Here is a 13,373-nt window from a genome sequence, read left to right on the forward strand (position 1 = left end):
AAGGTCCTTACCAATGGTTTTCTCCTGGTAGCCTTTAGTGAAGATGTCGCGGCTCTCCACGGAGTTTTGAAAAGTCCTTGCCTTCGTGGGTCTTCTCCGAGTCCCCTGAGGATGGTGTAGGCAGGGGCGTAGCACAAGATCCCGGGCCCCTGCAAAGGCAGTCCTGATGGGCCCCCGTGCCCCCAAATAATAATGATCAGGCCTCTGTACACATGAATCTGTAGGCCTAGGTAATAACTAGGCTATTAACTGTAATGGGTGAGACCTTATTTTTTTTTGTATACAAAATAGAGTCAGTCAATCAACCAAGTTAGTCAGCCAATACACTAACTTTACATTCATCTGACATGCATTATGAAATTTGATTAGGAAATGAAGATACCCAGGTAAAATTAAATATATTCCAGACTTTTCAAGGCCCCTCTCTCCCCTTGGGCCCCTATAATCAGTAAGGGTTTTACCCCCAGTCTGACACCCCTGAGTGTAGGCAGAAACATTCTATTGTTAGTGACACTGACGCGAGAGAAGCGAGGTTCTGTGTTCCATTCATTTATTTTCATTGTCACCTCACGGGCTTCTGTCTGTTAATTTGCCGTGATAACGTGAAATATGTCTCCAGGGTAGTATCAAGCAGTGAAGTGATAACCTTATGCAGGTAGCCAATGTTCACCTGAGTCAGACAGAAGACAGGCCCTGTTAGCCTATGGTATTTCTGTCCCTCCCAAACTGTGTTAAAATTGTGTGGGCCTATTTCACAGCCAGAATTTAAACATTTTCCCGGGGGTGATACCCCCCCCTTTACTGTATGATCCACACCCCCTCTCACAAAACACTTCTGACAGCTGATCTGCTGACCTGCATCTCTCAAGTCTGTCTGCAACCTAGGCAATGAAACTAAGGTAATTCACTGTTGGGTTTTAATCTTCTTCTTCACCTTTATTTATTCAGGGGGGTCAGTTGAGAGCATACACATTACCTGATTGCATACACAATATACAACAACAATATAAAGCAACAATCATAGTTCACACATACAAACAGTCTGCACAACACAGTAATAAGGTTTCTAAAACATTCAAAGGAAACCAAAGTTTCCAATTTCGGCTCATGTTGTAAATCAAAAGCTGTTTTTCCTAATTCCGTTCTAACATGAGGGACAGTCAAGGTTAGGACATTTTGTGAACGAGTGCGCAGATTGCAAGATCTAACGGAAACCAAATTAGTCAACAGGTAACATACCAAGTAAAGCTTTATAAATAAAAATCATGCAATGCTCTCTTTTTGCAGGTAATGATGGCCATCCAACCTTTTCATATAAAACACAGTGATGAGTTGAGTTCTAAACTCATCACCAGTGATAAAACGAAGTGCAGAATGATAAATTGCATTGAGGGGTTTCAGTGCGGAAAAGGAAGCATGCATGTAGATAGCATCGCCATAATCCATAACAGATAAGAACGTGTACTGAACAAATTGTTTTCTACAATTTAAAGTAAAACAATCTCTATTCCGGTAAATAAAGGATAATACTTTCAGTTTTCTTATTAGTTCGGAGCAAGGGCGTCAGTTTGTTTTTAGAAGTGGTGGGGACAATAACCATAAGCTTGAGTGTGTTTTGAAAAGTGCGGGGTACCCTTATGTAAGCTATTCATCCATTCAACGCTGCATTACAATATGCTCAACAGTAGCCTATAGGCTAGTGTTGCGCCGGTTAAGGTTTTTTAACATCCGCACCCACCCGACCCGTCAGGAGAGTCAATCTGCACCCACTCGACCCTCAATATGCACTGATTAACTACCCGAACCTGACCCGACCCGACAAAAAAAAAAAAAAAACAATGAGACGTCTTTTTGCCGCAACGTGTGTCTGAAAACGAGGTGAAAAGTTGCAGGCCTGCTGATCTGTTCACATGATGCGGAATTTTGGGGAGGCAGCATCAGCTATTAACCCTTAAATGAGTACCGTCACACTGGTGTGACGGGAATGTTGAGAAATGAACGTTCTAAAGAATATCTGGGTTCATTGAATTCAACATAGAATTTTAGAACCTTCAATTGTTGCGGAACTTAGAACGTTCAAAAACCTACACCTTTAAGGGTTAATGTTACGTGCAACAGGGGCGTGTAGAGTGATAGGCGTAGGCCTTATTATGCGTGGGCCTTCAGATGCAGCAGGTGTGTGATTTCCAAAACCATGGCGGGAGAACCGACTGCACTTTGGTTAGCTTGCATTTGCTTTGCTGTTGCTGAATGTTAGATTCTTGCGATAGATGTCTTCAGACAATAAAAAGTAATTTGGAAGGGAAATTGAAGAGAAGAGTTGCCCCCTGCGTTGGCCGTGATTCCCCTTTGAAAATCAGAGGTTCACAGGCTACTGTGGCCTTGGTCAGTGGCGCCGCCAGCCTTAATCCTGTAGCCTACGCACTTTTCGTACAATTCATTCATGAAATCATTCAATACAACAATAAAAATAGCTTGTGTATTGTCTTAATTGAAACATGCTTCACACACAAATGATAGCCTAGGGCAAAGAGAATGGACATCTCAACATAAGGATAGGCCTACATTAGAAGATGATGATTGGTGTAAACTTTGTCACGTGATAAGCAGTTCTGGCGCTTAAAAACGCAACGTTCCATTCAGTCATAAATCATTCAAGCGTAGGCCTAGTGCTCGTCATGAGAAGAAAACAGCAGCTTAATATTTTTCAGGTGTTTAACAGTAGGCCTAGGCGCACTGTATCAGTTATGCCGTAGGCAGTGAGATTATTAGGCATTGCATCCTGTCACTCTGTTTGGAACATCGCAGTTCGGGTTGATAAGATTCAGCTAATGCGAGTATGGGTCGTCTCAAAGTTTGGGACAACCAAACAGCAGAGTAGCCAAAGCAAATCCTACTTGTTAGGTTACCAATAGCTGTCTTTTCTCTAGGCCTGGGCCTATCGGAAATCGCGACATAAGCTCATTGGTTTCTTTTTTCTTTTCTTTCTTGTTCGCGTGTTGGGTAGTGAAGCGATGCATTTAAATCAATGTACATCAGAGCCGATATGGCCAGCCTTGATCTGCTGCTCTGTAAGGTAGCCTATTTCGGTCCCACCCAAATTTGCTGAACTACTTGCGAAGTAGCCTATTCATCACAGACATCACATGTATCACACGAACGAGCTTTTTCTCAGCTTTTAAACGATGTTGGTGGTTAGTTGTTGTGGTAAACGGTTCGCGAGAAAAGTAGCCTAACTTTAATTTAATCATAGCCTATTTTCTGCACCCGTCTCCCTAACCATTCATCTTGGCTTCGCGAACTTTCACTCAACACATGACAAACCATATATCAGAATAAACAGCAGACCTTACCGAACACAAAGGTGTAATTAAAGTTTAAAGTTTTAATTAAAGTTTAAAGCACTCCCCTGTACAGTTAGCCATTCCAGAGAAATCCGGTTTTAAATTTGCAGCAATGTCTATATGCATGTCTCCAACTTTGGGGTTCACAATGTGTTTAAATTGTTCAATAGGCCTATATGATTTTATAACAGGCCAAATACAAAATAAATGTTACAAATATCGCCTAGATAGCCTATCTGTAAACATTACAATCAGAGGATACATATAGCCTAGGGCAGACCGACGCTCATGAGTTCATGCTTTGTTTTATCGCTGGATTTTAGGATAGCCTACTATGGCAACCGATTGCATTCCGAGCTACAGTCAACTCTAGCAGGCATTAGGCTACATGACTGGAGGGTTGGGTGGGTGCGGATGTTAAAAAACCTTAACCACGCAACACTCGATCCACACATATCTAGGCAGCTGTGCATGCTGTGAGGATGTCATTGTGCACTCCTATCGCATGGTTTAGACTCGATGATTTCAGTATGTGGGGATTTTTTCGGTCGCAATTGGTTTGCACATTTTTAGAAGTGGTGGGGACAAAATTCAAATTATAAATAGTGGTGGGGACATATCCCACCCGTCCCCACCGTAATCTACGCGTATGGTTCGGAGATGTGATACTTGAAAGACAACACATTATCTATCCAAATGCCCAAATATTTATAATTTAAAACTCTTTCAAACGAAGTTCCGTTTAAGGTTAAATAGCGGTATCAGGTGGAGGAGGAGACGACAACCTTGAAAACAACATATACTTTGTCTTTTTAGGATTAAGTAGTAGTTTAAGATCAATAAACGCATGTTCGATAACATTAAAATCAGATTGCAGGTTTGCCAAGGCTAGTTCAACAGAAGGGGCAATTGAATAGATGATTAGGGGTGGGCATATCGATCCAAATATCGATAGTATCAATACCAACATTGGTATTGGTATCGGATCGATACCAGTGTGATGGGATCGATACTTTAATTCCAGTTCACTTCCAATATCTCTCGATTTGTTCAAAATGCATTGTTCCTGTCAAGCCTACAGTCAAGCAAACCATTCCTTTCACATCTTGCATGCCCGCTTTGCAATGTTTTGTTGCTGAAATGTGTAAATTATTAACAATAGGAATCATAAAATCATTAGCATATTGATGTTTTATTCATGTCATAAATCATAACACACTGTTCGGCCCCTACATAAAAGTATATAAACTGCTTTTAGTTACAAATATCAGTATTGGTATCGGTATCGACAATACTGGCCCTATATTTAATTGGTATCGGATCGAAACCAAATTTTACAGTATCGCACACCACTATAGATGATAGTGTCGTCAGCTAGCCTAGAAATCTAGACGCACCCTAGCGGCGGCAAATTAATTTGCTCAGCCTGTACGTCTAGTATCAAACCATAGGGATTTCTATTGGCTGACGCCGTGGACTTCATCCAATCACAGCGCTCTGTTTTGTTAGAGAGTCCTAAGGCGGGCTTAACAGGATAATGACAGTCCTGCGACGGTGAACAACAAGGAAGGTGGGTATGGCGAACGAAGAGCGGTTGTTTGAATCGGCGTTGGCGTCAACTTTGGAGGAGTTGGACTTGCTTGTTGGAGTTGGTGCTTTTCTTTGAAAGTTGAGCAACACAATGCACTTAAGTCATTCCTTTCGAAGAAGGATGTATTTGCCGTTTTTCCGACCGGATACGGATATGGTCGTAGCGCTGGCCTATTGCATGCCTAGGCAGTTTGAAAGACAATTCTCTGCCCGCCCCTTGGATTAAGCGAGGTGAATGGTTCGATTCCAGACTATACATTTCTAGCCCGCCAGGCTAGTCGTCAGTGAATAATACATGAATCTTACTTTCAACAATCCCAGAGCTAAAATCATTAATAAAAAGAGAAAATAAAATAGGACCTAAAATAGAACCCTGTGGCTTGATTGATGACCATCCGCAACCACAGCTTGAACTCTATCCGTTAGATAGTCCTTGAACCAATTACATGACCGATCATCAAAACCTATAATTTTAAGGCGTTTTAGAAGTAACCTATGGTCCACAGTATCAAAGGCTTTTGATAGATCAATAAAAAGAGCAGCACAGACCATCTTGTTATCTAAGGCGTGAACAATGTCATTTACAACTTTAGCGGTAGCTGACACAGTACTGTGTCCCGATCTGTAACCTGACTGATAAGTATTTAAAATATTAAATGTAGATAAAAACTCTTTTATCTGTTTGTTCACCAGCTTCTCTAGAATTTTTGCCAAACAAGGAAGTTTCGAGATAGGACGGTAATTATTCAAGTCTTCTACAGAACCTCCTTTGTGCAAAGGAAGAACGACAAATGAAACGAAAATAATGACAAATGTACGGAGCCAGTAACATGACATGAGCAAAAAAAATCTAAAGTTTAGTTTCATGTGCTCATGTGAAACTTTCATGTGAGCACATGAAAGTTTTGTGTGCGCACGCAAAACTTTTTCACATGAAACTTTCACTTGAGCACATGAAAGTTTCACGTGCGCACAGGAAACTAAACTTTAGATTTTTTTTTGCTCATGTCCCCTAGGGGCTCTGTACAAATGAGTAAGAGGCTATATCAACTATTGGCAAACTTTTACATAGCCTCCTTCTAGCCATCAGTTAGCTCACGTCATGTTTCCTTATCAACTGCTCACCAGAAATGAATATTGCATGACACTGCTCTGCGATCCAAGACAGGTTGTCTTCGAGTTGCTTGGCTTTTCAATATTTATTTGCCGGTAGTTCAATATCAAACATCCTATGCATATCATCATATGCATATCTCATTTCCAAATAGCCTACAGACACAAGCCACCTAATTAGAGACTTACAACCCACTAATACAATGTAAATCATGACATTAAAAGGTAGGTGTTTAAAAAGATTAAACATATAAAATATTTAAATGACAAAATATTATAGGCTATTTACAATTATGAACTCCAATGAATATGAATAAAATATATATTTATGTAGGCCTATTACCTGGTCTGGGGGAAAAAAGTAAGAGACCACTGCAAAATTGAAAATATGACTGTCAACTCATTCCAGTGTCACTCGGCAACCATAGGATGACATCAGAAAAATGTAATTGGGATATGGGTCGCTTCATTTTGATTCCATTTATAATGAGTATACTATATGGTTATAATGAATATACTATATGGTATATAAGATTGTAGTGTTACAATGTAATAGAGGCAATCACAAAGGAAATAGGTAGTTTTCCTGCATGACCCATTCCGAATGAATAGTCTCCGATATAATAAATACAACACAGGCGAAAACAAGCTGTATGATAGATCTGGCACAACAGATCATGCAGGCTATATATCAGGTCATCCCCACCCATTCACTCCAGTTGTGCAGCCTTGCTCAGAAGAACCCAGACAAACCTGTTAGACATTTGCAATAAAAAAAAATTCCAACTGGTCCATCTGGGGAATGTGTGTGCATTGGGTAGGCCTGTGGTTAGAGGTGGCGTCTGTTCCTCTCATCTGAACATTTTGATATGCCCGGTGCGTAACAACAAGACAAGAGTTCAGTCAGGTAGTAGCAAAGTAAAGATCGCACTCAGGGGCTGAGATGTATACAAAACTGTATTCATAGTGCCGAGACAGCATTACAGGCCATGAAAAACAAAAACAGACAAATGTTTCGGGCCTAGCCCATCACCAGTGTGTCAATTTTGAATTTTGAGTAGTTCTGTATATATCTAAACCCCAGAGTGCCATCTTTCCTTTTCCGCATTGGGTAGGACTACATTTTTATTTCCGTCTATACCATGGCCTACATTTATTTGGGGAAGGGTTCATCATTAGTGAAGGGATGAAGTCTGTGTTGGACACAATGACCGATGCTCACCCCTCATATCCATCCAGCCAGGGGCAGGATATTGACCCCAGGGGGAACTGCACTTTCATAAGCACTGGAAATCATTTACTCTCCTCACCTGTCCCGTCCTGTTCTGCCTACCACTTATGCTAGAGATCAACATCTTGCCTAATAAATCATACATTTTAGGGTCGGGGTCAATTTCACATGACATGAGCTAATCTCAGTTTCATTCAAGTTTTTTTTTTTATTTTAAGACAACACAAGTTAAAAGGGACATTACAAAAGTTACAAAACAGATTACAAACATACAAAAACAGCATTATCAAAACCGTATACCAAATATCAATGGATGACCGTATGCCAGCCAGTTTTGAATAATATTTTACTCGTAAAAGTCCAGCACGAATGGTGTATTCCACCTCCAGAGACAAACTTAACAATAGAAAAACCTCTGGTACACCAAAGTGTTTTGTTTGACCACCCACAATCTACATTAGGTATGAAATAACACACCTGAATGAGGTAATGACAACGCAAAAAGCCACTTCAGTTTAAATGAATGTACAGTGGTTTGTTTAGTCTTTGTTGAAGGCGAACGCGGAGAGTTTGGCTGACGTGTCCAGAGGTTTCTTTTTCTTTGCGCTGACTTGTTGTGGTTCCGCACGTTCTTCTCCTTCCTCCCCGACATCATCCTCTTCCTCTCGTTTCCTCTTCTTCACCTCCGCCGCCTCCCCTTTCACTCTCTCCGTCCAGGACTGCAGGAAGAGAGCGAGACATGAGACCAACACACACACACACACACACACACGCAAACACACGGACAAACACACACACACACAAACACACACACACACAAACACACGGACAAACACACACACGCAAACACACGGACAAACACACACACACACACACACGGACAAACACACACACACACAAACACACGCAAACACACGGACAAACACACACACACAAACACAAACACACGCAAACACACGGACAAACACACACAAACACAAACACACACACACACACGCAAACACACGGACAAACACACACACGCAAACACACGGACAAAACACACACACACACACACGCAAACACACGGACCAACACACACACACAAACACACACACACACACACACACACACACACACAACAAACACACGGACAAACACACACACACAAACACACGGACAAACACACACACACACACACGGACAAACACACACACACACACAAACACTCTTAAAAAATGGCAGTCATTTGCATGTAATCACTATTGACAGAGTGGTTTTCACTCAAACCGCCCTAAACCGCAGTCCTTCCTCCTCGCTCAAAACACACACACACACACACACACAGCAGTGCGAGGATGGTGACTCATAGCAGCTGAGGCACACAAACACACACACACCAGAGCCGAGGATGGTGACTAATCGCAACAGAGGTGCGTGCACACACACACACACACACACACACACACACACACACACACGAGAGCCTGCTTTCCATGGTTCCCTCTTGTTTGTGACACCCCCACACCCCCCACATCCATCCTTGGGCCGCCGCCTCCTCATTAGCATAAGATCAATGAGCGATCCCCACACACACACACACACACCAGCGCTCACAGAACGGGTTCCCAAGCAACAGGCATTCCACTTCCACACACACACGTCCCCTTTCCTCAACATCTCGAGTGCCATTCTGCTAGTGGCTGAGTGGCCTTTTAGATGCTGGGTCACGAATGCCTCCCTCATACACACACAGATCCCTCGTGACACACACACGTCAATGTGCTATTGTGAAGAATACACACACACACACACACACACACTCACACTCACACACTCAAACGCTCAAATGTGATATGATAATTAGCACTGTGAGTGACACTGATGCTGTGAAAGAGCATCCTGATGATTCATGTTAAAGAACCAGAGACCGGGACTACTGTATGGATTAGATCAGCCACCACAGGCAAACCACAGCACACACTGTCTACGGTCAGCACAGCACAGCACAGCACAGCACAGCACAGACCATCAACACCAATTAGCGTTTTACTTTGCACAGTTAATACTGAATTCATTTAAGCCCCATATTACTTTGCAACATCACTACCTATTGGGGCAGCTGTGGCCTACTGCTTAGCGCTTCGGACCTGTAACCGGAGGGTTGCCGGTTCGAATCCCCAACCAGTAGGAAGGGCTGAAGTGCCCTTGAGCAAGGCATCTAACCCCTCACTGCTCCCCGAGCGCCGCTGTTGTTGCAGGCAGCTCACTGCGCCAGGATTAGTGTGTGCTTCACCTCACTGTATAGGAAGTAAGTATAAGTATACTCTTTTCATCACGGGATATACTTACTTCCTATACTTTAAGCCCCATTTCACTTTGCATCACTACCTTATTCATCACCTGCTGGCTTTAACTACAGAGTTACCACGTCAGATGTAAAATTCCATGACTTTTCCCCGACGAAAAACCTGAATTCCCATGACCTACTATAGAATGAATCGTACAATATACCGACCAAAGATTTCAGAGTAGCCACGTATGACTTTGCCCCACAAATAATACAATTCCCTGACTTTCCATGTCTGGAATAGACTTGATCAAATTTCCATGACGTATCTATAAATTACAGGAACATCTGTCTGTGTTTGTTTGTCTGTCTGTTATTCGCATGTATCTCGAACCCAGAGGTGATTGCGCTAAGACTACAGGGGAAGCTCAGCCTCCTCTAAAATATCACGGAAAATCGCATCAAATAACACTATTACATTAGCTTCTAGTCTACTATTCCAACTAGAACATGCTGAAACCATGTTCATCTTCATGGCTAGCTTGTTTAGCAATAAGTTTTTGCCGGTCATTTATCGTGATTTCGCACCCGTTATACTGTACATTGCTGTGACGACACGATCCATCAAAAAAAAACTGCAAAACCCACAGGCACTACAGCTTCACTGGACTTTGATGGCTCAGAGTTGGTGATCTCAGTGCAGAAAAGCTACACGTTTATTGGACAAGCACCACAAAATCGTCATTTCCAGGAAAGCCCGGCGTCTCTGGGAGTGAATGGGACAGTGGGATGGCCCGGACGCCGAGCTTCTGTTTGATGATTGGAGCAACCGTCATAGAGGCTGGACTCTTTTTGATTGACAGCATATATCGCAATCTGACAGGAAGTGGTTCAAGTTCAAGGGATGCGTTAACGTTGTTGGCAGGTGAAGTCGAGAGGCAAGGCAAGTTGCAGCTCAAATTCTCATAATTTGTGAGCAACACAGTCGATTTCTATTTGTCTTTGTAAATAGCATACTGTAAATGAAACCGTAATGTGGAGTTACAGAGTTTGTGATTTACTTTTGTTTCAGTTGTGTATTTAGGCTAAGTTAGGTAGCGCGCTAGATAACGGTGTAGGCTATATTATGCTAATGTTTACTTGAATTTTAAAAGCCCACCAGGGGAGATTAAAAATAAAACAGCAAGGCAGATGAACGTACACAGAGAAATAACTCTAGAAGGCTAGCCTAAACTCCCCCCAGGCTGCCATGCCCACTCTATAGCCTACTGTTTGGTCTATTCTGGGTTTGGGGATAATTTTTGCCCTCAAAGAACAATATAGCACCTTAATCATATTAATTTAATAATTTACCATTTTTATCAGAGCTTCCCCTGTTCCAAAGAGCAGCAACCTCCACTGCTCGAACCGTTCCTCCGATTGATTTCAAACCTGGCAGGGCACGATTACGTGCAGTGCCAAGTTTGACGTTGTTTGGATAAGTAATGCAAAATATATTGTTAAGTATATCGCTAAAAGAAGCCCATATTGGCTTTCTCTGGTCTACTGTAGCCACTCCCCCTCTCACACAGCACAGCGCAGGACCAGAGGCGGAGAGGGTAAGCGGAGTTATGGCCGCACTGAATCAGGGCACAGCACGGGTCAAGATGCAAGATGTTTGGATGATTATCATGTCTGGCATCAACAATAAAGATTCCCTGTATGCAGTTTGCTTGCATAAAATTTGCAATTTCGAATAGCCCAGGCTACTTTGGACTTGAGACTTTGAATAAACAAACGACAATTCCGACTACAAGGTCCCAAATTGAAACGAGCGATAGGCTAATGGTCCGAATTGAACATTGTTTCTGAATGCCACACAGCTAGACAATGAGTGGCAGACAGAGTGCAATGTCACTTATGCTGCAAAGACTGTTTGAGTCACACCGTTGCAAATTTCATATGATGATGCATTATTCCATAAAATGGTTTGTCTTCTCTATCAGGAAGTTATTCAATAAGCTTAACAATAAACATATAGCCTTACAGTAACTCAATTATAGTAATTATAGGCTAATATATATTTAAGCAGTAAGCCCCAAGAGGCGATTCTATATCGTGTAGGGCTGTCACTTTTGTGAAAAAATCCTGTTCGATTCTTGAGACATAATTGTTCATTGAATCGATTGTAAAATCGATTTTTCATGTCTAAAGGCGTTTCAATTTTCAACGCCAAATATAGGACAATCCATGAACAACTAACAGGCATTAGAATAACGTAAAGGGGGCTTTGAAGGCGCACAATGGCGTGAAGTTTAAGTGCACAATGACAAACAAGGAGTGCAACATTCTCGAGAAAAACAATAAGCAGAGTGGACTGCCATAACATCATTGAAAAACATTACTGCAGGCTTCAAGCGTGGCGCGTTTACAATTAGAAATGTCAAACAAATTTTAGCCCTCGTAGAACTCACGACTGCACAGTTTGCATACCGCTTTGTCCTTCTCCATAGTTTGATATACCCAAACCCCGAAGTGCTTCCATATCGAACTCCTCAAGTTATTAGGGCCCATCACTCGTATCTCACATGTCGCACAGGTTGATCGCGTTGTCCTCAATTTTTTTGGCAAAACACCAGCAACACAGCAGCCGATTGAAAAAGCGGTTTCGGTTAAAAAATTGGAGGGAATTTTCTTTTTAGCAGGAGGAAATAAGGTTAAATAAAATAAATAAATTAAGTTTAATCAATCAATTGATTAATTAATCAAATAATCAACCAATCAATTCAATCAAACAAATAAACAGATAAAGACAGAGAAGGGGGCAAGGAAAGGGGGGAGAGCTTGGGGTTATGGTTTTATTGAATTTAAAAATGATAGAAAAGGGAGACCAGGTGTTTTCAAAGGCTGACATTTGCTCCTCTCTATGTGCATGATGTTTTTCTATTGTAATATATTCTGTGATTAAGTTTTTCCAGTGATTAATATGGCACGATTTCTTTGATTTCCAGTTTTGGAGGACTACTTTCTCAGCGACAGTTAGAGAGATGAGCAAGAGTTTTTTGAAGTGTTGCGTAATGTGGATTTCAGAAATGTCATTAAGAAGACAGAGTGTTGGAGATGATGGGATTTTGGAGTCCAGGATGTTAGATAGTGCCTCAGTGATTGTGACCCAAAAAGAGTGGACAGGTTGACAGAGCCACATGGCGTGCAGATAGTCGTCTGTGCTACCTAAAGTGCATTGTGAACAAATATCTGTGTTTGTTAAGCCCATTTTAAAAATTTTACTTTGAGTGATGTGAGATCTATGAATGACTTTATACTGTATAAGCTGTACATTTGTGTTAGTGGTCATGGAAAATGTGTTATTGCAGATTTGCTCCCAATAATCAGGGTTGAGAGAGAAGGCCAAGTCATTTTCCCACTTAGTTATTGGGAGTGTTATTGTTGTTTTTAGGTTTGTGATCAGTGTATATAGCTGGGAGGTTAATTTTTTGAAATTATTAATTTTCATAATTTTTTTTACAAGTTCAGATGGTTGTAATGTGTTGTTGGTGAGGCTTGTTTTATCTTTAAGTTTAAGTTTTAAGCTGTTGATATTGAAGGAATTGTTCTCTCCCAACCCCATATTTCTGTGTCAGTGTATCGAATGACATGAATTGGTGGTTGTCAAACATGTGGTGAAGATGTGAGATTCCTTTTTGTACCCATGTGGAGAAGTGGAAAGGTTTATTCTGTAATGTGAACACTGGATTGTGCCAGAGTGGGGTGTACCTGTTTAGTGCTAGTGATGATTTTGTGATTTGGTTTGTTTTCCACCAGGCTGTCAGAGTTGAATTGATGGTAA

At 41.6% G+C, this 13,373-nt stretch overlaps 1 protein-coding gene across 3 annotated transcripts in view; it reads right to left on the reverse strand.

The window, feature by feature from the left end:
• Positions 1–7,495: 7,495 nt before the first annotated feature.
• wdhd1 (WD repeat and HMG-box DNA binding protein 1) overlaps positions 7,496–13,373 on the reverse strand; it is a 40,338-nt gene continuing 34,460 nt past the window's right edge. For all 3 annotated transcript variants that reach the window (XM_048264476.1, XM_048264472.1, XM_048264479.1), the window contains exon 26: positions 7,496–7,997. In XM_048264476.1, coding sequence (XP_048120433.1) covers positions 7,818–7,997 — 180 coding nt within the window. In that variant the 3' untranslated portion in view covers positions 7,496–7,817. The remainder of the gene's footprint in view (positions 7,998–13,373) is intronic.

This window comes from Alosa alosa, chromosome 1 (assembly GCF_017589495.1).
Source record: "Alosa alosa isolate M-15738 ecotype Scorff River chromosome 1, AALO_Geno_1.1, whole genome shotgun sequence".
Taxonomy (NCBI): Eukaryota; Metazoa; Chordata; class Actinopteri; order Clupeiformes; family Clupeidae; genus Alosa; species Alosa alosa.